Here is a 25691-nt window from a genome sequence, read left to right on the forward strand (position 1 = left end):
TGAGAACGAAAATTAAAGAAAAGCACAAAAAAAGGAAAAGGCTCCTGGACCATCTCCAAGCAGCTTGATGTTTCTGTGATTACTCTTGCACAAATTATTCAGAAATTTAAGATCCACGGGCCTGGCGCAAACTAGGGGTGCAATGGTCACAGTTTTTGGTAGATCACCGATCATTAAATAATTTAATGCAAAAACTTAAAAATAAATTTGCAAAAAAACGTGTGTGTGTGTGTGAGAGAGAGAGAGATAAACTGCAGAAAAGACGATGTGATGTTGGGTCTTTTTCCACCTTATAGAGCAGGCATGTCCAGCTCCAGGCCTGGAGGGCCACAGTCCTGCATATAACGTATATTAACTACATTCTGTATGGGGGCTATAGAATTTATTTTGTGATTTCCTCGCTTGATTTTTTTGTTTTGATGCATTATTTTCAATTTTCGTAGTTTCATTGAAGTAATCGTTAATTTACGTTTTTCAGTGGCAGTCATGAACGCCTCTCGAGTCGAATGGAAGGAGCATAGCTCCATCTAGTGGATGCATTCTAGATTGCGCTTTATAATCCAGTACAAAAATATGAAAAAATATTAAAAATAGCCCATTCATTGAAGGTGAGCCTCATAATCCAGTGCGCCTTTTAGTGCGGAAAGTCATATTTAACGACAACATTTTAAGATAAGATAAGATAAGATATCCTTTATTCGTTAAGAGATCCCAAGCAGAAAATGACAAATGATGAAGTGTGTCCTGAAACTGACTTGGATAGTTTCTTGTTGAAAGGAGCAAGAACTACTGTTCAGATTCGGTCATTATTTAAGATCATCATTAAAATAATCAATAATAAAATGAATAATAATAATCATAGTAATAATAACATAAAGGTTAAGGTCCACATGAACTGCATGGTGTTAAGAGATGAATAGTTTCTCCAATGGCTTCTTCACTTCACTCAGTCTATGTGCTGTCCTTGTACTGTCTTCTCCTAGCCTCCGCCATATTTTTCATCCTAAAAAACAAACCATGGAATTGGTTGGCTGGTCTCTTGATGCAATCGACAAGATTTTCTCCACGAGAAGAGCAGGCAGTGGGGAGCCTGCTTGCCCCTTGGGGACATTTGCTGCTGGGCACACCCTAGATCCATGGAAGGAGCTGAGAATGGTGTGCCTGTCAATACTGTCCGTTGAGGAGGAGGAAGACATCTACATTATCGGCCTTCTGATAGCAGGTATGCTGCAGTTTGGTGTTAGCAGTTTCCTGTTCTCTAGCAAGATCCAACCGATGGGAGCAGCTTTATTGGAAGTGAAGAAGCTGACGGTCATTCTCGATGGTCTTGCACGAATGTCCAACACTCAGACTCAAGCGATGACTGAGCTCAACCGCAATTGCGGTTCAGGAGCGTTTCCGTACGATCGACAACAACAGGGAGAAGTGGAATTCTCACTTCAAAAAGGAATTGAGGATTTGGCTGATCGGCGCCAGTGAAGGGATACAGCCACGGACTCAAGACCACCTGAAATTGTTGGCGCCCGTCCCTCCAAAACAAACAACGCTATTTGGACCCCTTTCCCCTGGATGGAAGGTATGCACGGATGCTAGTGCCCCCACCATCATCCCCCTCCTTCTCGGCAATGGACTGATAAGCCAGGACTGTCTTCATGAGCAGACCTTGATGAAGCAAGCTGCGGCCTGTTCACGCATACACGTACACAACCAGACAATCACACGCGCATACACATGCTCATCCTCACCGCCTTCATCGTTCCTCTTCGTTTCCCCCCGCGACGTGGAATGATCCACGGAGCGCACGGCGCACTGTGCAGCTGGTTGTACGGGCCGCGTCGCGGTCAAACCCCCTCCCCACTTCCCATTCAGCCTCCCCCTCATTATATGTTATGTCTTGTGACTTATTGTAACTGTCATATGATTATTTATGTGCTAGGGTCTTTTTTTATCCTGGACTTAAATTAGGATAGTTCAAGTGTGGTTTTTCCCCTCTCCCTACCTTGTGGTTTCCTTTCTGAACTCTGACTGTAAATTTCCCCATTGCGGGACAAATACGGGATAACTGCATCAAATACAGGCTTCCCAAATGCTGTAACAAATTAAGAATGAGGTTTTGAGCATATGTCAGAATGTGGTCTCGAACTTTTAACTTTTTTTTTCAAATTCTTTTTGCAGATGGATGGACATATTTTGAAAAGTGCAGTATTATTAGACTTAATTAACACCAGGGAAGAAAATTTGTAAGCAGAAAAGGTCGCAGCATGGGGCAAACAATGGGGAGAAACAAAAGTTGCGGTCCCATCTTAGGATTCATTATATTGACTTGTATGAAAGAGCACTAATGAAACAGAAATCTGATTCTCATGAAGATGAGGCAACTTAATCTTTGCCAACAACTCTTTTCTGCTTGGCTCTCGACGAAGGCGGACGCTTTTTTTGCACAGCTCCCGCCCTCTCCCCAACTCTCTCCTTGCTCGCCACTTTGTCTTTGTGCTGTCTTTGTCTAACTTTTCCTAGCCTCCTACCGTATTATTTTATATGAAGAACTAACCATGGAATTAGTTGGCTGGTCTCTCGATGTAATCGACAAAAATTTTTTGACGAAAAGGCAGTGAGGAGCCTGCTTGCACTCCGGGGACCTTTGCTGCCGGATACACCCTGGATCCATGGAGAAAGTGGAGACCGGTGTGCCTGGCAATACTGTCCGTGGAGGATGTGGAAGACATCTACATTATTGGCCTTTTGATAGCAGGAATGTTGCTGTTTGGTGTTGGCAACTTTCTGTTCTATCGCAAAATTCAACCGAAGGGAGCGGCTTTATTGGAAGTGAAGAAGCTGCCGGTCATTATGGATGGTTTGGCGCGAATGTCCAACACTCAGACTCAAGCGGTGACTGAGCTCAACCGCAATATTGATGCGGTTTTGGAGTGACTCTGTGCGATCGACAACACCATGGAGAAGTTGGAATCCGCGCTGCGGAAAGAATTTTCGGATCCGGCTCATCGGCGCCAGTGAAGAGATACAGACCAAGTACTCAAGGCTGTCTGGAATTATTGGCGACGTCCCTCCAAAACAAACAATGCTATCTGGCCTTTCCCCTGGATGGAAGTACGCATGGAGTCTAGGGCCCCCACCACCACCCCCCTCCTTCTCGGCCATGGACTGATAAGCCGGGACTGTCTTCATGATGAGCAGACCTCGACGAAGCAGCTATGACCTGTACACGCATACACATACACAACTGGACAATCACACGCGCATACATATCCTTATTTTCACCGTCTTCATCGCTCCGATTCTTTTCCCCCGTGACGTAGTATTATCTGCAGAGCGCATCGGGGACCGTGCAGCTGGTCAGTAAGCTACATCACGGTCGCCCCCCCCCCCCCCTTCCCTTCCATCCGCCCTCTCATTACATGTTATGTCTTGTGACTTGTTGTAACTATCATATGCTTATTTATGTGCTTGGGTCTTTTTTTATCCTGGACTTAAATTCTCCTCAGAAGAGGATAGTTCGAGCGTGTTATTTATTTCCCTCTCCCTGCCCATTTTTTTCCTCTCTGAACTCTGACTGTAAATTTTCCCAATGCGGGACAAATAAAGGATATCTTAATAGATGACATGTTTCAAAATTTTAAAAAAGTGGACAAACTCAGATGACAGGATGAAACTAATGGACAAATTAGTTTTCAGAGATGATAGTCACTGACAAGCAAACATTCATGATGTCTAATGTTGGCTTTAAGCACCTCATGGCTGGAGCAGAGCCATGAAATGCACTGAAATGTGTTTCCAAATTCTAGATCTTGATTTAAACAAAGAATACTGGCTTCTCTGTGTCTGTCCCCACAGACTGCAGCTCCTGTGTGACAAAGTCTTCTATGAGCCTGACATACCATTTCATCACTACTGAAGGGCCTAAAAAACAGGTCATCTTAAATATAAGAGTGATGCATGGGTTCCACACAGGAGAATACTTGAAAGAGACATTCCTCACTAGGCTTGAGGACTGGAAGAGAAGCAAATACCATGTGAGACAGCTGAACAAAAAGCGGAGAGATTCTCATTATATTCTTTGGCACTGGACGAAAGCAACGATGTTATAATATATTAATTTTTATCGGAGGGATTAATGCGAATTTCAAGATTACGTAGGAGTTTTTGGATATGGAATCCCTGAAAGGAAAAACACGAGGAGAGGATTTATTTAACAGCGTGTCAGCGGTCATACAGAGGCACAAATGACCTTGGAGAACGCTCACCAACGTTACCACAGACGGATCACCGAATCGGGAAAAATATCGGGATGCTGAAGAGAGTTCAGGACAGGGTGAAAGAGGACAACCCTGAGCAGGAGGTAATTTTCCTACACTGAATAATTCACCAGGAAGCACTGTGTAAATTCATGCTGCAACTCGACCTCGTAGTGAAGCCAGTCGTGAAACTTGTCAATTTTATTCGAGCAAGGGGACTTCACCATCGTCAATTTATTCAAATCCTTGAGGAAGCTATTGTACCTTATTGTGCTATTGTAGCTTATTGTACCATTCTAATATCCGCTGGTTAAGTTGGGGAAAGTATGTCAATGTGTGTGCGAGCTCAAACGGGAGAATATTTCATTTTTAGAGCAATTTGATAACGGTGACAAGTTTCCTGAGCTGAATGACACAGATTGGCTTTGTGATTTTGCTTTTACTGTGGACATACTGACACATATGAACTAACTGAATATGAATCTCCAAGGGAAAACCAGTTTGTGCATGAAATGCAAGCAAACGTCAAAGCCTTCAAAAGCGAGCTGATTATAATTTCGAAGCAAATGTCAGCCAAGTCATTTGCTCATTTCCCCACACTGGCTACGTTAAAGGAGGCCCCACAACATGTGAAAAAATACAGAAAATCACTGGATGACCGTGGAATTCAGGAATTCTGCCGTCGCTTTTGTGATTTTGGAAAAATTGACAGGGCACTTCAGCTGGTGTCCTGTCCCTTCTCAGAAGACCCAGAAACAGTGCCACAGGAGTTGTAGTTAGAACTGATAGATCTCCAATGTGACATCATGTTAAAGGACAAGTTCCACTTCCTGAAACTGGATGAGTTTTATGCTTCGTTAAGTGCAGCCAAATTTCCAAACATCCAGACTATGTCACGGAGAATGCTGGTGTTGTTTGGCTCGACATATGTGTGTGAACAGACTTTTAGTGTGATGAACACCAACAAAGCACCCCAAAGATCCCGGATGAGTGATGAACACCTCAGATCTGTTCTGAGAATTGCGACAACACGATTCCAACCAGACTGTTCCCATTAAAAAGTATGTTAATACTTTTGTTCTGTTTATGTTTAATATGTTCTGATATGTTAATAAATCTATCTTGTGATGACCCGGCCCGTCTATCAAATTTTAAAAGTCAATGTGGCCCCTGAGCCAAAAAGTTTGCCCACCCCTGCTCTAAACCGTCCGAAGGTCGGTTTCCATGGACTCGCCAACACTCTTTCCACGCCTGAGTTTGTGCTTCGGGAAGCACCAAAGCTGCATTTTGCTTGGCCAGATGGTGCCCGTCAGTTGTCTGCGGGTTCCCACAGGTCAAAATGGCCAAATAGGACTTTTTCCTCAGCTTGATGGCATCCCTTACCTCTACCGGCAGATTCAGGGGTTGGCGCCAAAACTGACACCGACCACCTTATGGCCACAACTCTGTTTAGCCGCCTCAACAATAAAGGCATGGAACATCAATGTCCTGCGCCTCCCCAGGGACGTAGGCAAAGCTCTGCCGGAGTTTGGAATGAAATGCCTTCTGACAGGGGATTCTGCCAGACGCCCCCTGTTCCCTCATTACATGCTTGGGTCTGCTAAGTTGGACTGGCAACTTGCCCCACTATTGGAACCAACTCATCACCAAGTGGTGATCAGATGACAGCTCTGCCCCTCTCTTCATCTGAGTATCCAAAACATGCAGCTGCAAATCCATAATACGACCATAAAGTCAATCATCGAATTGCCAAGTGCACATATGGACACCCTGATGTTTGAACTTCGTGTTTGTTATGGACAATCTGTGACGAGCACACAAGTTCAATGACATAACACCGCCAGAGTTCTGATCATGGGGTTAGAGAGGGGGGGTTCCTCCCAAAATGCAGAACAGTGGCCCGCGAGGACAGGAGCTGGACATACTTGATTTAGACCTTCATGATAATACAACACGAAGTTTGTGAATGTTTGCACTGTTGCCATAACAACACGCAGTATGTCAATAAAACGGCTGACTTTGAGGGTCTAAACATGCACGAAAACATATGAAACCCGGCACACACATCAGGCCTAGCTAAATCATCAAGGTGAAACCCATATGTGTAACAGGCCAAGATGTACAAAACGTCACATGGACCCATGTGCTAAAGCTAACAGAAAGTCCGCCAATTTTATTTTATTTTCAAAGTCAGCATTGCCTTGACTACAAAAGCTGCTGTAACTTGACCATGATCATTTCTCGCAAAGATTTTTCACATTTGATGATAGTCCAGGTATGAAGACATCTACGATAGCCTGGTAGCTATCCCCAGTGTGGGACGAATAAAGGATATCTTATCTTAGCTAACCCAGCACTCGGCACAGTCCAAAAAAGCAATGTGGGATCCCACTGCCAAAGGGTTCACCACCTGTATGAGGGTCAGGGGCAGCGTGAATAGGGCAGTAGCCAAAGGAAGGGAGCCTGAGCTAGTGTGCGAGGTCAAGACGTTCTCAATAGATTTTGTCGGGCTTGCCTCCACATAGAGCTTTTGCCCTGGTATCAGTCCTTGTCACAAGGGTTGGATTCTCTTCCACTCTGGAGTTGCCCAAGCAGGTCTCGGCATACTTATTGTACTCCGACTCTGTGCCTTTACATTGGCGTTAAACCTGGTGTATGAGAGAGTAGCCTCCCTCTATCTTCAGATGAGGGGTTGGGGGTGTGTGTGCCTATGACAAAGGAGACAATTGTTCTGCTGGGTGACATCAATGCTCAGTTGGGCAATGAGAGTGAGACATGGAAGAGCATAATGGGAAGGAACTCTCCGCACCGCTGCATTAGAACACAAATGGTGTATTTACAGTATATTGGACCTCTGTGCTCATCACAGATTGTCATTACCGAACACCATATGCAGACACAGGTGTACACCTGAGCAATTGGCAACAGCACACTTTAGACCATGATTTCGTGATCCATTTTGTGGTCTTTTAGTTGGACTTGTGGCCACATGTTCTGCACACTTGGATTAAGAAAGGGGAGGAGCTATTAATCGAGCACCTGGTGGTGTGTTGGCACTGATGCTGGGGGACCCGGCAGACCCAAAAATTCAATCCAAGTTCAATTTAGACAGAGATTATTATATTTAAGATTAAGATATCCTTTATTTGTCCCACACTGGGGACATTGCAGTCTACAGCAGCAAGATTGTGGGTAGAAAGAAGAAAGAAGAAAAAAAACAAACACAGTTCAATTAAGTGCAATATAAACACAAAATGGATAAATCGCAGTGCTATTTACCATTGTTTTCCACATCATTCAATTATTATTATTATTTTATTTTTTTTATTCAGCAGCCTGACAGCAGTCGGCAGGAACGAGCGTCGGTATCTCTCCTTCTTGCAGCGCGGGTGTAACAGTCTCTGGCTAAAGGAGCTACCTCGTGCTGTCAGGGCGGGCTGGGGGGTGTGGGAGGGACTGTCCATCATAGCTTTTAGCTTAGTTAGCATCCTTCTGTTGCCCACCTCCACCAGAGTGTCGAGGGAGCAGCCCAGGTCAAAACTGGCCTTCCTGACCAGTCGCTTTCTGTCCCGGGCTGAGATGCTGCCTGACCAGCAGACAATAGTGACCATAATGGAAGGCCGAGGCCACCACCGAGTTATAAAAAGTCATAAGGATTGACCCCTGAACCTCAAAAGACCTGTTTCCTGAGTAGGAAGAGTCTGCTCTGTCCTTGCCTAATAAGGGTGTCCGTGTTTGTAGACCAATCCAGTTTGTTGTTCAGAAGAACACCTTCCTACTTGTAGGAGGTCACCCTCTCTATGTCCATACCCTGGATGTTCATCGGTGCTGGTGAGGACTGTTTCCTGCAGAAATCCCCAACCAACTCCTTAGTTTTCCTAGGGTTTATCTGGAGGAGATTCTGCTGGCACCAGTCCACAAAGACCTTCGTCAGTCCCGTGTACTCCCGATCGTCCCCCTCTGTTATGAGGCCAACAGAGGGGGACGATTTATTCTACAGATATATTACTAATGCTATATTTTATATTGCACTTGGATTGAACTGTGTACAGTTATTTTCTGAAATATTTATTTTGTGCAATGAAACACTTTGTTCTCCCCCCCACTCCAATTTTGCTGCTGTAGACTTCAAATTTCCCCAGTGTGGGACAAATAAAGGTTATCTTATCTTAACTCCGATTTGTAGTAGAACTTTGCCCACATCTCGGGACAGCTATGAGTCTGAGTGGACCATCCTTTGTTCCTCCATTGTTGTGGAGTGGTGCCTTCAGTAGTGGCAACACTCGAATCTGTTGGTGTACACCAGCTGTGAAGCTGAAGACAGAGTCCTATCAGGCCATTTAGGGACTCCTGAGGCAGCTGATGGATACCAGCTGGCCAAGCAGAACACAGCTTTAGTGGTTACTGTGACAAAAAGTCAGGCCTGGGAGGAGTTTGGTGAGGCCATGAAGAACGACTTCTTGATTCCTTTGAGGATATTCGGGTCTATATTCCAGCATCTCAGAGGGGGAGCAATGCACCATCATCACTGTAATGGGGAAAGTCAAGTCAAGGTCATTACTTGGGACGTCATGAGTCGGTGGGGAGACACGCCTTCCCATGAGGAAGCACAGTCTGGGATCTCTGAGGCAGGTTCTCTTATCTGTGAAGTTGAGGTGTCCGAGGTGGTTAATAAGGTCCTCTGTGGCAGGGCTCCAGGGATGGGTGACATCACTTCTGAGTTTCTAAAGGTTTTGGATTTTGTAGGCCTCTGCAAAACTGCATCGACATCGGGGGACACTGTGTCTGGATTTGCAAACTGCAGTTGATGTTGACTGCAGGGTATGCGCCAGTGAAATATGGATCCCACTCCTCAGCCTCCCTGGTAAGGTCTATTCAGGGGTGCTGGAGAAGAGGGTCTGTTGGGAAGATGAAGTAGGCTAGCTACATGTGTTTTATGGACATGGAGAATAAGTTGTACCGTGTCAAAGTTTGGTCTGCATTGCCAGCATAAAGTCAGATTTGTTTCCGGTGAGGGTTGGACGCTGCCAAGGATGGTCTTGGTCACAGATTATGTTGATTATATTTGTGGACAGAATTTCTAGGCTGATCCGAGGTGGAGAGAGGGTTTTGGTTGGTGACCTAAGCAGCGGCATGGTGGCCATTGGGAATTTAGAGAAAACTGGTATGTAAATAGAAAATTCCAGGTCAAAATGACCATGCACCAGCCAAGGGTTATAGAGGAACAGCATATGGTTGAATGTACTGTAAGGGATGGGTTTCCCTTCAGCCATCGACATCATCCCTGGGTATTTGTTTTGAATATGTTATTTTTGCAGATGATATGCTTATGTTGGCGTCATCAAGCCAAGAGCTTCAATTCTCACTGGAGCAGTTCATAGTCCAGTGTTAAGTATAATCAAGAATCAAATCAATACCTCAAAGGATGAGAAAGTGGCGCTTAGTTGGGAAAAGGCGGAGTGCCCTCACCACGTAAGGGACGGGTGGGCAAACTACGGCCCGCGGGCCAAATCCGGCCTGTTTGTCTTTTTAATCCGGCCCGCCGAAGTTTGGTAGACAATTAAGGTTCGATGTCAACGACTGCATTCATTTCATTTGGACTTGTAATGACAGGCATTTCAACGCCAAGTGGCACAGTTACTTGAAGTTGCAGAGCAGAGGGAGGAAGGGGGAGACGATACGGAAGGCCGCAGTACCGCCAAGTCAAGCAAATCCCGTTCAAGATGGAATAATGTACTCTTAAAGTCTGAAAAACGTGCCAAAAAATGCAAAATACTGCTTTTTAAATAAAGAAATCCAATTAATATTATGTCGAATTTAGTTCACCCTTTTGACCACTAACTGTGGTCGTGACGGAAAGGACAAGACCCCATATACAAGCGAAAGAAAGTGAAGTGAATTTGTTATCTCCACAGGATGTATGGGCTCTCCATAACTCTATATAATTCTACATCATCAACAACTAACATTGTATTGTTATCATATTGTGTTAAATGCTGCCCACACGTTATCCATTATAGCCTGGTCATCCTGGAATTGGCATTCTACCATCTGTGTATCTTATTTTTCCACAAAATGATTTTTTTTGTTTTGCCGTGCCATCCTGTGGGGGAGATTGTTAATATTGTGGTCATGTGATGCTCTTCAAGACTATTTTGCTATTAAGGGCAATATAAATAAATTTGACGACATGAGCAGCTTAGTCATCCAGGATGTGCTCTGAGTACAGACTCTGCTCTTCTGCACCCAGAGGAGACATGTGAGTTGGCTTAGGAATATGGTTAGGATGTCTCTTGGACACCTGTCTAGTGAGGTCTTTCTGGCAAATTGCTTTTCGGGGGACGATCTGGAGAGTGTCTCTCCGGTGGCCTGGGATCGTCTCAGGATTTCCCCAGAAGAACTGGATGAAATAGCTGGTAAGAAGATTGTCTGGGGTTCCCTGCTAAAGATACTGCCTCTGTGACCCAATCCCAGATATATTTGCAGAAGAAAATATAATGGATGGATGTACAGACATAAGATTTTTAAAAAAAGGTACAATTTAATATGCCTCCTGGAATAATGTTTGGCTTTTGTTTTTACTTTAATGGGATTAAGAAATATTAATGTAACCCGTAAAACACACCAGTTTGTCAAGCTCCATCTGCAGGTCCTCTTTTTCAATATAAATTCCTCGATATGCGGTGAAGGCCTTGTTGACATATTGAGGACCGTGCGAAGCCTCAGGCCGGAAGAGCTAGAAGAATGACACAAGGGTGCAAAAAAATAGGCTGATAAGTATGTCAGATATCATCTTCCACCACATCATATGTATATTAAAACGGATGGAAACCAAAGCAAATGTGACATTAAACAGAAATGATGCCATGAAGTTACTTTAACTCGAGTTGCGAAAATTCCAGGAAAATCTGAAGTTGTAAGTTTTCACTAATTATTGGGAATTTAGTCGCATGAATGAGAATTTATGGGAATTCACGGGGATAAACTGAGTAATTTACTTCATAGATAACTCAATTCCAGTTTATCATCATCTTGTCTGAAACAATCAGATTTCATGGAATTAAAGTTGAATATTATGTGCAAAATGCAGAGGGGAGGCATTTCCCATGGGTTCACCACCTGTGGGAGGAGCCAAGGGGGTCAGGTGCAGTGTGAGCTGGGTGGCGGCCAAAAGTAGGAACCTTGGCTGTCTGATCCCCGAGTACAGAAGTTGGCTTTCGGGATGTGGAATGTCAGTACTCTGGCAGGGAAGGAGCAGGAGCTTGTGTGAGAAGACCAGAAATTCCAACGAGATATCATCGGACTTGCCTCCACACACACCTTGGGTTTTGGTATCAGTCCTATCAAGAGATGTTCGACTATTTTCCACTCTGGAGTTGCCTACAGTGAAAGGTGTCGAGCAGGTGTGGGCATACATCTTGCCCCCCATACATCTTGCCCCCCTGGCTTGGAGCCGGTCAATTGGGGTTCATGCCGATGGGACAAAAGGGTAGCCCTCTCTCCATCTTCAGGTGGGGCATGAGTCCTGTTTGTGCCTATGCACCAAACAAAAGTTCAGAGTTCCCACCCTTTTCTTGTGTCCTTGGAATGAGTGCTGGAAAGCCTTAAATGAAGAAAAAAAAACGTGGTTGCCCCTAGTGGCGGCTGAGTGTAAAATTTATTAGCGATACCATTTTTGGTGGAAGCTGGAAAACTTCGTTGTATTTTTGTTTTAGATTGTCCCATTTTTGGAGGCTTGTTGTCCCCCCTCCCTCCCCCTCTGTTCTAATTTCCTTTAAAAATAAACACTACCACAAATGGCTCACATTGTTTAAAACAACAACACTCAAGAGCACACATGTAAGAGTAAAGATTTGCATGTTACACTGCCACGTTTTCTTAGACTAGTGCGGGGGTCGGCAACGTGCGGCTCCGGAGCCGCATGCGGCTCTTTAGCGCCGCCGTAGTGCTTCCCTGGAGCTTTTTCAAAAATGTTTGAAAATGGAAAAAGATGGGAGAGGGAAATATATTTTAATATGGTTTCTGTAGGAGGACAAGCATGACACAAACATTCTCAACGCTTTCTAAAGCTGCAAAAATGTGTTGAATGAATATTACATTTCAACATTTCTGTCAGTGAAGATCTGGAGGGCAGAGAGGAGCATTTTTAAACGGTACAGGTGAGCAACGATAGTTAACACGCTGCAAAAGTGCGTACCGTGCCTCGGCATGCATTAGTAACGGTAAGTGTGTGCGTATGCGCGCGTGCGGTAACAGGTCGATCTCGGGAGGCTGGTTGATCGAAATGTAGATCTTCGGTCAAAAAAGGTTGGGTACCCCTGCACGACAGGATGCATTGCAGCGGAAAAAAAATCATTCAATCATGAAGGCTCATTGTGTATTTGTAGCCAACTTAGTCATTTTGATTGTAGGGTAATACATCTAATATAGCTCCATACATTATCAGGCTTTTAATTTTTTGCGGCTCCAGAAATATTAGTTTTTTTGTTGGCGGCCTGGTATTCCATTGGTTAGCACGTCGACTTCACAGTGCAGAGGTACTGGGTTCAATTCCAGCTTCGGCCTCCCTGTGTGGAGTTTGTATGTTCTCCGCAGGCCTGCGTGGGTTTTCTGCGGGTACTCTGGTTTCCTCCCACATTCCAAGAACATGCATGGCAGGCTGATTGACCACTCTAAATTGTCCCTAGGTGTGAGTCTGGGTGTGGATGGTTGTTCATTTCTGTGTGCCCTGCGATTGACTGGCGACCGAATCAGGGTGTCCCCTACTGCCCGAAGACAGCTGGGATAGGCTCCAGCACTTCCAGCGACCCTAGTGAGGACAAAGCGGTTCGGAAGATGAATGAATGAATGTTTTTTTGGTCCAATATGGCTCTTTCAACATTTTGGGTTGCCGACCCCTGGACTAATGTGACAACAGCCACTGGACATCACTAGTAATGACTGTATAACATGATTGATAAGACAACTCAACAATGAAAAACTTACATCACAGAATTCAGAAGCAACAATACTACCAAGCCTCAAGTGTCTGGGTTGTTATTTTGCTCCGACAGCGTTTAAGCCAGCTCGATAGTGAGCACTTACCAACAACTTAAAGACAACGAGTAGTGTCAGTATGAAATTGAAATTTTCACTAGTGTGGGTGTTGCTATTTGTGTCTGGCAACCAGCTCTATCGTGAGCATTTACCAACAACCCAGAACATCAGGTATAGAACATCTAATCAAACCATGAATGCCATTTTCCATTTCCTTTTGCTGGCCGATGTTTTTGTTGACTGATGCCGAGAAGGCGGGATGTGTAGAACTCTGTCGTCTGGAGAGGTCTGTTTTCATGTTGCAAGGTCCCATGCCCCTTGTTTGTGACGCTACCCATACAATTTACAGGTGATTAGGACACTTCTTGGTTCTTGTGAATGCACAACTAGGGATAGGGGACAAGATGAGAATTAAGAGTTTTATTGGGATTGGGCCTTAGTATCAGTCCATCGTGGTGAAGAAGAAGCTGAGCCAATAGGCAAACGTCTCAATTTACAGGTCAATCTACATTCCTTATATCACCTATGGTCAGGAGCTGTGAGTCGTGACCGAAAGATTTTGGATACAAGCGGCCGAAATATGTTTCCTCCGCAGGTTGTCGGGACTTCTCTTAGATATTAGGTGAGAAGTTCAGTCATTCTAGAGGAGTTCAGAGTGGAGCTGCTGCTCCTACACATAGAGAGGAGCCAGATGAGGTGCCTCGGGCATCTGATTATGAAGCTGACTGGACGCCTTCCAAGTGAGGTGTTCTGAGCACGCCCCAGTGAGACGAGGCCCTGGGGGAGACCGAGGACACTGTCACCACTGGACACTGCACGGTGTCCTGTATCCTGGTTGGCATGAGAATGTATCGGCACCCCCCCGGAAAGTTGGATGAATTGGCTGAGAAAAGGCAAGTCTCGTCTTCTCCACAAAGGCTGCTGCCCCTGCGACCTGACCCCGGATTAGTGGACATGGATGGATGGATGGATGGATGGATGGATGGATGGCAGAGGCTAGGCTTGAGAAGGTTGAGGGAAGATTCTTTTTATTTGCATCTTGAACAGGACTATTGAAGGGAAATTGAGTCTTTCACTTCAGGTTTAGAGAGGAATTTTGTGAGTCTTGTTAGATGGGGTGACTGCATTTTTTTATTTTATTGAATTTTTTTACATTTTGAATAGGTTGGGTCAGGTAGTTAATTAAAATGATCAAATTCAACTTGAATTTCAAATCTTTTGAATTTCATGCTTTTTAATTGACACTTTGAATGTATGACTTCTGATGACAAAACAAAATATTTATGCTTATTACAGTGATCCCTCACTTATCGCGGTTCATGGGGAACAGGATCCTGCTGCACAAAGTGAAAAACCGCGAAGGAGGGTAGGCTCCCCCCTAGGAATTTATGTGTAAGTGTATGCAGGTAACTAACTGCATGTTGAGAAATACTGTATGTAAAAAGTGATTATACGTTTCATATTTGAGACAAAGACTACAGCAGAACACATTTACTTAAATCTAATTATAAAACCTCATGGAGTAATTAATATTCATCAGCATTGCCTTCTAAGTGAGGCTAAGAGACTTGTGTTCGTGAAGCTGCTCTCACTTTTTGCTCTGACGGTGTCACTGCCGTAAGCCTCCAGCTAGCTCCTCGCCAGCAGCCGATGTGTTTATGATAACACAATTATTCGGTATTGATGAGGAGGAGGCGTTCAAGTCCAATCATCCTCTCTCCCACTCTCACTCTCTCTTTCATTCTCAACCCCCCCCCCCCCCCCTGCACGGAGCAAACATGACAGAAGAAAGTATGCCAGAAAGAGGTAGGCGAACAAGAGTTAGCGTGACGAGACCCACCGATCAGAGAGTCAACAGCGTGACGAGCTCACAAGGGAAGGTGCTGGGCGGGGCTGCGAAGATGCGCAGCCAATCAGCTCGTGGGATAAATCCACTCATGCTGTCATCGGCCGACATCGCGCCGGGAACCACTCATGCATACATGCATGTACAAAACCTCTGAGTAACTCGGCATTTTTTTCTGAATACAGTGCTTTGGGGGGGGGGGGGGTAACCGATGTACTAAAGGCGCGGTAATTGAAGTGCGATATAGCGAGGGATCAATGCGTTTTCAAAATTCCAGTTTAACTCCCCATGAATTTGATCTGATGGCTTTGCAGAAATTTACCAGAAATGATGCACCCCTTTGCAAACCTGACTTCAGCATTGCATTGTATTCATACCTTATCCTCCAGTTGCTTCACTCGTTTCCTAAGGAAAGTATTATCTCGCTCAGTCTCTCTCAGTCGCTTTTTGATGTCCTCATAGGCTGTGACGAGAGCAAAATGCGAAGCTACAGATTCATCGCCAGCACACACCGATACAGGGCTCTCTCCCACAGCAGTGTAGGCTGTCTCATGTTTCAGGATGCAGATGTCATCATCCACAGCCTGGTGTTCCATGGCAGATTGAAGGCCTGTGGGATTAGAATGCAGAGATTCCTTTTAAAATCTAGTTTTAACATTCAGAGACACTGTGATATTTCACTGTGCCTTTGTTTCATTTGTAGAAAACACTTCTTCCACAGTTCTCTTGATTAAATAGTCCACAAAACCTCTAGAGACTTCTGTCAGCAACGAAATAGAGGACACTGATTTCTCTCAAAAGTGTGTGATGATCATCCCCCACTTTGGAAACTCAAATCCAGAGAGGCACGTGACATCCAGAAAGCTTGGCCAAAAGAACCACACGACAAAAAAATGTATCCTCAGGCATATGCAATTTTGAGAAGAACTTTACGAAACATTGCACGTTTTATAATTGTCTCATTGCAGTCTTCGATCTAGATTCCAGATAATGAGAGGTGCCCAAACCTTTTGGACCAAAGATCTACTTTTCGATCAACCAATCTCCTGTGATCCACCCGTTACCGCGCACACGCGTATGCGCACAGACGTACACACACACGATGAGCAACAGCCATAACAGCCCCTAAGATGTACAGTATACAGTTTATGAGAGTGTTAAAAGGAAATCACTGCCTATCTTAGTGGGAAACCTGACGCGGAGGCATGCGATGCAGTTTTGCAGCCTGTTAACTGTCGCAGGTCATGCGTACTGAGTGCCATCAGTGAATTGTACACATAATGAACTTTGACTGATAATAGTAATCATAGTACCGTATTTTCACGACCATTCGGCGTACCGTATGGTTGGGTGCAGTCTCATTAATGGGTGCCATTTCTGTATTTTACACATAGACAACACACACTGTATCATTGGGCGCAGTTTTAAAGTGGTAAAACATACGCCAGCTTAAACATACGGCATGCATGCGCGCAAGCTAAAAACATGTTAGCTTGAAGCATACGGTAGCATGCCAAGACATACAGAAACAAGCTAAAAACATGTTTTTAAAAAAGCAACGGAAGCAAAACTGAGTTCCGTTGTATTTTATTTAGCCAACGTACAATGTACTCACGTTTTTCGATCAATCATCACCCAGAAATCCATCAAAGTCCTCATCCTCTGTATTAGAAGCAGAGGACTGCACATCCCAGTTGTCATTGAACGCATCACATGCTAAAGTGTGAGTTGCTACGCATTGCCGAGCGGAAAGAAGGAGCAGCAACAGCAAAGTCAACATTTCTCTCGTGTGAAGCTTTCCCACATTTGAAAGTAAAGAACAGAGCGAAACATGGTGGCAGCACGTGTGTGTGTGTAGAAAGAATTGAACAATTGTGCAAGTACCGTAATCCATCAAAAACGCCGCGTTCCCTCTCTTTGTCAGAGTCACTCTCATAGGCTTTGCCAAAAACTAGAACAACAGTGCAAGCAGACACGTTCGTCCAAGCAGCCACAATTCATTCGCAAATTGTGGCGGAACTCGCCCAGCGCTGCCTCTCACTCTTTGTAAAGTTGTGTTTGCCATCGATCATCCATTGTTCCCATGCCGTTCACAACTTTACTTTGAACGCCCGGTTGATGCTGATGTCCAGCGGTTGGAGTTCTTTAGTCAAGCCTCCGGGAATAACGGTAAGCTCAGAGTTCATTTGCTTGACTTGGTTTTTCACCGCTGCTGTGAGATGGGTATGCATGCCAAAAGCATAACCGATGGCTTGAACTTTGAACTGAGCTTCGTAGGCGTGTCTCTTTGTAGAATTTATTTTCGGGGGTTCTTAGAAACCAAAACCGAAGTTGTTTTGCAACAATGCACCTAGCCACACTCTATACAGGTGTTGGTACCTGCTTCGGGCGTCCACTTACATGCCCACCCTTCACTCATTGGTGGACTTCTCCCCCGCATGCCTGTCCTCTCTCACGTCTGCCTTCTCTCTCTCTCTCTCTCTCTCTCTCTCCATATATGTACCGTATTTTCACGACTATAAGGCGCCATTAAAAGTCTTACATTTTCTCCAAAATGGACAGGACGCCTTATGGTGCGGAGCCTCCTTTATATGCGCTGAGTTCCAAAATCTGACTGACAGCCGACACGCTGTTTATATAGAGAAAAGGCGGAAGTGACTGTGGCCAGGCATGCGGGAAAGAAGTTGGCCAATCAGGGAAGGGTGGGCGTGTATATATACATATATGGAGAGGGAGAGAGAGAGAGAGAGAGGGAGAGAGAGGACAGGCAAGCTAGTCCGCCAATGGTGAAGGGTGGGCGTGTAAGTGGACACCTCAAGCCAGTACCAACACTTGTATAGAGTGTGGCAATGTGCATTGTTGCAAAACAACTCCGGTTTTGGTTTCTAAGAACCCCTGAAAATAAATTCGACAAAAAGACACGCCTACGAAGCTCAGTTCAAACTTAAAGCCACCGGTTATGCTTTTGGCATGCGTGCCCATCTCACAGCAGCGGTGAAAAAACAAGTCAAGCAAATGAACTCTGAGCTTGCCGTTATTCCCGGAGGCTTGACTAAAGAACTCCAACCGCTAGACATTGGCATCAACCGGGCGTTCAAAGTAAAGTTGCAAACGGCATGGGAACAATGGATGATCGGTGGCAAACACAACTTTACAAAGAGTGAGAGGCAGCGCTTGGCGAGTTACGCCACAATACGCAACAACGAGAGGGAACGCGGCGTTTTTGATGGATTACGGTACTTGCACAATTGTTCAATTCTTTCTACACACACACGCGCTGCCACCATGTTTCGCTCTGTTCTTTACTTTCAAATGTGGGAAATGTTGACTTTGCTGTTGCTACTCCTTCTTTCCACTCGGCAATGCGTAGCAACTCACACTAGCATGTGATGCATTCAATGACAACTGAGATGTGCAGTCCTCTGCTTCTGATACAGAGGATGAGGACTTTGATGGATTTCTGGGTGATGATTGATCGAAAAACGTGAGAACATTGTACGATGGCTAAATAAAATACACCCGAACTCAGTTCTGCTTTCGTTGCCTTTTTAAAAACGTGTTTTTATCTTATCTGTATGTCTTGGCATGCTACCGTATGCTTCAAGCTAACATGTTTTTAGCTTGCGCGCATGCATGCCGTATGTTTAATCTGGCGTATGTTTTACCACTGTAAAACTGTGGCCATTCGTACGGTGCGTCCTGTGTATGTGTAAAATACAGAAATGTCACCCATTAATGAGGCTGCGGCCATTAGTACGATGCGTCGAATAGTCGTGAAAATACGGTATATATACACACCCACCCTTCACTGATTCGCCGACTTTTTTGCCGCATGCCTGTCCACAGTCACTTCCGCCTTTTCTCTATATAAACAGCGTGTCGGCTGTCAGTCAGGTTTTGGAACTCAGCGCATACACAAGACGCTCCGAATCATAAGGCGTCCTGTCTATTTTGGAGAAAATTTAAGACTTTTAATGGCGCCTTATAGTCGTAAAAATACGGTAAATTGTTTTTAAAATTGAGAACTGAAGAAGCAAAAAATATATATATAATACCTATAAAAATAAACTAGTAAATATTATAAGAACCAGTAAAAGAGATCATTATCATGCACTATTAGAACAGAATAAAAGTAAAACACAAGAAATATGGAAAATACTTAATCAAGTAATCAGAAATAGTCCTCAAAAATTGATTATCCATAGTATTTTATCAAAGGCAAAAATACTATTCTGGAAAAAAACTGCAGAAATAGCAACTAAATTTTAATTTTGTCAACATCGGCAGTAACCTATCAAAACAAATTCCTGATCCAACAAACTTGTTTGAAATAGATACATACGTAGAAAAAACTCCTCCATGATGTTCCTTACTGCTGTAAAACAAGAAGTATCAAATATTGTAAAAAAAATTTAAAATAAGAAGTCAACTGATTGCTTTATTGATATGACAATAATAAAGCAGATTATAGAATATGTAGTGCGACCTTTCACGCACATATGCAACCCGTCATTCAAAGCTGGTATCTTTCCATCAAAAATGAAAATTGCTAAAGTTATTCCAATCTATAAAAGTGGAGAAAAACATCTGTTTACAAATTATAGACCAATATCACTACTACCACAATTTTCAAAAATATTAGAAACACTATTTTCTCGCAGACTTGATAGTTTTATACAAAAGCATGCGCTGTTAAGTGAGAATCAATATGGCTTCAGGGAAAAACGGACCACCTCAATGGCAGTTATGGAGTTTGTGGAAGCAATAGCCACTAATATCATCATCATTCATCATTGGCATTTCAATCAGACTGTTTGTGCCTGCTGTCAGGCTGATGAATAAAAAATAACAATCATAATAATAATAATAATTAAATGATGTGAAGGAAAATTGTAAATAGTACTGCGATTTATCCATTTTGTGTTCATATTGCATTTAATTGAAAGATGTTTGTTGTTTTTTTCTCTTTCTTCTTTCTTCTTTCTACATACATTCTTGCTGATGGAGGCTGTAAATTTCCCCAGTGTGGGACGAATAAAGGATATCTTATCTTATCTTATCTTAAAGAGCCCGATCCGGGAGTGACAGTCCCTGTTGCAGTGGATGCACCTGAACACACAGTTGGAGGGGGGCGGGGGCTTGTTTGTCCTAGCTGTTCTTTCTCCTGGCTCTCTTGTCTTCTGCCGTCTACTACTCTACTACTCGTCTACTACTGCCATCTACTCCTCCCCTCGGCACAGACCACGTGCCAGTTCTTGTTTCCAGTTTGGGCGGTTCTGGGCCAGTGACTCCCATCCCTTCACATCTAACTCAACAGCCTTCAAGTCCCTATTGCAAACGTCTTTGAAACGAAGCTGTGGGCGGCCCTGTGTTCTCTTTCCAACTGCGAGTTCTCCATAGAGCAGATCTTTGGGGATCCTACCGTCCACCATCCTGCGGACGTGGCCGAGCCACCGAAGGCAACGCTGACGGAGGAGGGTGTACATGCTGGGGATGTTGGCACGTTCCAAGACGTCTTTGTTGGTGATGAAGTCGGACCACTTGATACCAAGGATTCGCCTGAGGTTTCGCATGTGAAAGGTGTTGAGCCTCTTTTCTTGGCATGCATACAGGGTCCAGAACTCGCTGCCATACAGTAGGGTGCTGAGAACACAGGCCCTGTAGACTGCCATCCTGGTGTTGGTTGTCAACTTGCTGTTCTCCCACACGCGTTTGGTGAGCCGGGCAAGAGTTGTGGTGGCTCGGCCAATCCTTCTGTTCAGTTCAGGGTCCAAGTCAAGCGAGTCTGTCACCGTGCAGCCAAGGTAAATAACTCCTTGACTACATCCAGCTGGTAGTTGTTAATGGAGATGGTGGGTTGGCTCTCGGTGTCCTGACTCAAGATGTTGGTCTTCTTGAGACTGATGGTCAGCTGAAAGTCACTGCACGCCCTCGAGAAACGATCCATGAGATGCTGACGATGTTCTTCCTTGTGGGCAGCAACATCGTCAGCAAACAGCATGTCTCTGATCAGGACTTTCGCGGGTCTTGGCCCTCAGCCATGTTGTAGAGGCCGCCGTCAGAGCGAGTATGGAGGTAGACACCCTCAGTGGAGTTCCCGAAAGCGTGCTTGAGCATGACAGCGAAGTAGATGCTGAAGAGGGTCGGAGCAGGTACACATGTACACGTGCTTAACACCGCTTTTCACTTCGAAAGAGGAAGATGTTACGCCGTCAAACTGGACGACACCCTTCATTCCGCAGTGGAAGGAACGAATGATGCTCAGCAGCCTGCCCGGGCATCCAATCCTGTTCTAGGACTTTGAAGAGGCCGTCGCAGCTCACAAGGTCGAAGGCCTTGGTCAGGTCAATGAAGGCAACATATAATGACTGGTTCTGTTCTGTGCATTTCTCCTGGAGCTGGTGGAGCGAAAAATCATGTCGATAGTGGATCGTTCCGACCTGAAGCCACACTGTGATTCGGGGTACACCCTGTCAGCGAGCTTCTGGAGTTTATTCAGGACCACTCGGGCGAAGAGTTTCCCCATGATGCTCAGTAAGGAGATGCCTCTATAGTTGTTGCACTCACTGCAGTCACCTTTGTTCTTGTAGAGGGTGATGATGTTACAGTCACGCATGTCTTGAGGTACCTCACCGTCTTCCCAGCACTGGCAGAGTAGGTTGTGTAGGTGGTGCAGCAGAGGTTCTTTGCCGTTCTTTATCACCTCTGCTGGGATACCGTCAAGGCCAGGAGCTTTCCTGATGGGCAGGCTGTCGATGGCTTTGCTGAGCTCCTCAAGGCTTGGTAACTCATCTAGCTCCTCCATGACGGGCAGGGCGCTCAACAGAATCTAGGGTGGCATCGGAGATGGTGGTTTCTTTGCTGTAGAGGTCTGAGTGGTACTCTACCCACCGCTCCATCTGCTTGCTCTTGTCTGTGATAGTCTCGCCTGTCTTCGTCTTGCTGTGTGAAGGACCTATGGCTTTCTTGATCCCGTCATAGACGCCTCTGATGTTGCCGGTGTATGCGGCTCGTTGGATGCCATCACATTGATCCATCCAGTACTTGTTGGCGCAGCGCCTCGCTGTAGCCTGGACTTGACTTCTGGTAGCTCGGAGAGCCTGCAGTGTGGACTGGGAGGGATGCTGGTGATGTTTCAGCAGTGCTGTGCGCTTCGCTTCCATTACGGCACTGAGTTCCATCACGTTTGCCTCAAACCAGTCCTGGCTTTTCCTTGTTCTCTTGCCTAAGATGGAATAGGCAATGTTGTGGATGGTGTTCCGCGTTTCCTTCTGGTGGTTTCTTCTCCAGGGCGTCTTTCAGGTGGGCGAGTTCCTCCACCATGTCCACGTGGTGGACATAGGCTGTGTCAATGCGGGGTTTGCTTGGTGGTTTGGCTCGGTGCAGCTTCTAGGGCTGGTGTTGGATCTTGCAGCAGACCAAGGAGTGGTCTGTGTCGCAGTCAGCGCTGTGGTAGGAGCGTGTAGTGAGAATGCTGCTTAGCTGCTTGCGGCGGGTCAAGATGAGGTCCAGTTGGTGCCAGCGCTTTGAGCAGGGGTGGCGCCACGACACCTTATACTGCGGTTTGCTCTGGAAGAAGCTGTTGGCGACACACAGGTCTTGAAGTGTGCACAGTTCCAGGAGACGTTCGTTGTTGTTCATCTCACCCACTCCCCAAGGGCCGAGGCAACTGGGCCATGATGTGTGGTCGGATCCAACGCGGGCGTTGAAGTCTCCAAGAAGAACAAGTTGGTTGGTGGTTGGAACTTTCTGGATGGCTGCCAACAGGTGGTCATAAAACTTGTTTTTCGCCTCCTGCGTGGAGTATAGAGTAGGGGCGTAGATGCTGAACAGGGTGACAGTACCGACTGTAGTGTGAAGTCGCAAGGTGAGAATCCTCTCAGTCCATTCTCCACCAGGCTCTATCATGCTCAGCAGGGAGTTCATGACAGCGAAACCAATGCCGTGCTCTCGTCGGCAGCTTTCCCGCACCAGTAGAAGGTGTAGTCTTTTTCCCGGAGAGATCCAGTTTCGGCGAGGCGGGTTTCTTGCAGTGCAGCAGTGTCAATGCTGAGTCTCAGCAGCTCGTTGTTGATCACTACTGTCTTGCGGGCATCGCTGATGTCCATTAGCTCTGACGTCAGACCTGTTGTCATTGTCCTGACATTCCATGTTGCAAGTTTTAACAAGGTCTTGCTCTTTGTTGTGTTTCTTTTGTCGTTTCCTGGTGCATCGGTTTTACAGTCCACCTTTCAAACTATTCCTGGTCCTAATCCCTACGCACCCAGTAAGGAAAGTGAACTGTGGAGGGGTAGCACCTTACTGTCCGGGGGCTGCCCGGCTTGAAGCGGGCGGTAGCTACCCAGTGGGTGTACGAGGCCCCAACCCACTGTCAGAAGTGACCCCTAGCGCCTAGCTCTATGCCAATTAAGCACTGACTTATCACTGGTATCTGCCACTCCTCGTGTTGTGTCGTCACACGATGACGCTGGAATGTCAATGACAACCTACATCAATCAGGGTTAAAATGATAAATTTTAAACATTAAATAAAATGATAAATCAGAACCAAGTTGATAAATACAGAAAGGTATTGAAATATCCATTATGAATACAAGAGAAAATTTACACAAGGGTGTGGATGTATATAATCCCGATACAAACCAAAAGTTGTAAAAATGTCACGGTTAAGGGTAAAGTATGAGTCTTGATGTAGACTTCTTTTTTTACCTTCTTTCTTTTCTGATTGATATAAAAATGATTTATTAGAAATAAACACATACCACTGTATATGTTTTATGTTTAAATTAATACAATTTTAATTTAACCTGACTGAAATGTAGCGATATTTATTTCCAAAGCCCAAAGCTCTTCCTGCTCAGAAAACAGGTATTTTGGAGTTCAGGGGTCACTCCTTTAGACCTTCTATGACTCTGTGGTGGCCTCAGCCCTTCATTATGGCATAGTCTGCTAGTCGGCAGCATCTCAGCCCGGGACAGAGAGAGACTGGACCGACTGGTCAGGAGGGCCAGCTCTGTCCTGGGATACTCCCTGGACACTCTGAAGGAGGTGGGCAACAGGATGCTAGCTAAGCTAACGGCTATGATGGACAGACCCTCCCACCCGCTCCAGGCCACCCTGACAGCACCGGGCAGCTCCTTCAGCCAGAGACAGACACCCACACTGCAGGAAGGAGCGGTACCACCGCTGACTGCTGTCAGGCTATAGAATAGACGGTCCTGAAAACCTGGACTCACCCTCACACGCCCATTTTTAATATGCTTGTATTTATATTTTATATTTATGTATATACTTTTTGTCTTCTACTTTGTCCATTTTATAATTTTGCTGCTGTAAATTGGGAATTTCAATAACAAATAAAGGTTTTCTTATCTTTTCTGATATTGTCTTAACCTCAAATTTGTGGTGTGTTTAATTGTAATTTATCCAACTAAATTAATTTGTTAACACAATATTTCCTTTGGGTTTAAAATTATTTAATGAATTGCCATTAAAATAATTGTTAACATAATTTGACACCCTCGTCATATCGTTTCTTATTATATTTATTTTTTGTAAAACATTCTTCCTTGTTGCAGTTCTCTATGTCCCTCAATTCAATTAGAATGTTTTGAAGCAACTGATTGAGCACTAAGCCATCCTCCAATTATTGTCTAATTCATTCACAATTAGCTCGCTCACCAAGTGTATTGAAGAAGGCATACAACTATCTTAATTGATAACGATACGACTAATTTACGGTAACTATCGAGGCTTTCGGAAAGCACTTGCTAACCTGACCAAAGCTCTCATGCTGAATTATGCTGACACCATTAAGGATGTAAATCGGGAAATTTTGGACACAAACATAGCTCAACTTCTCTGCAATGCTCAAGTTGAAACCTTAACACAAAAAACATGGCAAAAATCCTTAGCTGCATGGTTTTAAATGTTGTGGCACAGTGGACAAAGTGCCAAGAAATCATCTTTTTTTCTGGGCATCTATTATAAAAATGATGGAAAAAAATAACTACTAATAATTACATTATTTTATATTGGTACATGGTATTACTTTACAAAAAAAGGAGGCGTTGAGAATATTTTCTGTTGAAAATTACAATTCAATATCGATTGTAATTTTCAAATTATGACTTGTGCTCGACCGATATTTACCGACTATTTCATATAAAGGACACTTTGATTCTCTCCTCCTTCATCGCAAACTGCTTCAAACAACAAAGCATGTGACGGAGAAGTGGTTAGGACTGCACGACTGTCCGTGTTTTATGTTATGTGTTGTGTTTATTATTTTACTTTATGTTAACTGTTTTGTAAAGCGCTTTGTTACAGCTGCCGCTGTTGTGAAAGCGCGATATAAATCAGCATGTATTGTATTGTATTGTATAGTGCCACGAATTACTTCACAATTAACTGGAAAAAATAGACCTTCATTGTTACATGCATCTGTTTCTGTGTTTGGCAGGCTTTCAAATGGTAGGAGCCTTTCATAAGTAGGAGTCAGAACATACTTAAATTTTGTCACACATAAATGCAAAAAAATAAAAAATAAAACAAACG

General features: G+C 44.6%; 1 protein-coding gene across 3 annotated transcripts in view; it reads right to left on the minus strand.

Moving 5' to 3' along the window:
* Positions 1-25691, minus strand: part of azi2 (5-azacytidine induced 2) — a 72627-nt gene that overhangs the window by 44958 nt on the left and 1978 nt on the right. For 2 of the 3 annotated variants that reach the window (XM_052064791.1, XM_052064790.1), the window contains exons 2-3: positions 15513-15745; positions 10879-10989 (exon numbers count right to left, since the gene is read on the minus strand). In XM_052064791.1, the coding sequence (XP_051920751.1) occupies positions 10879-10989; positions 15513-15731 (330 nt within the window). In that variant the 5' untranslated portion in view covers positions 15732-15745. The remainder of the gene's footprint in view (positions 1-10878; positions 10990-15512; positions 15746-25691) is intronic. The other variant, XM_052064792.1, reaches the window with a different exon arrangement.

This window comes from Hippocampus zosterae, chromosome 5 (genome assembly GCF_025434085.1).
Source record: "Hippocampus zosterae strain Florida chromosome 5, ASM2543408v3, whole genome shotgun sequence".
NCBI classification, from domain to species: domain Eukaryota; kingdom Metazoa; phylum Chordata; class Actinopteri; order Syngnathiformes; family Syngnathidae; genus Hippocampus; species Hippocampus zosterae.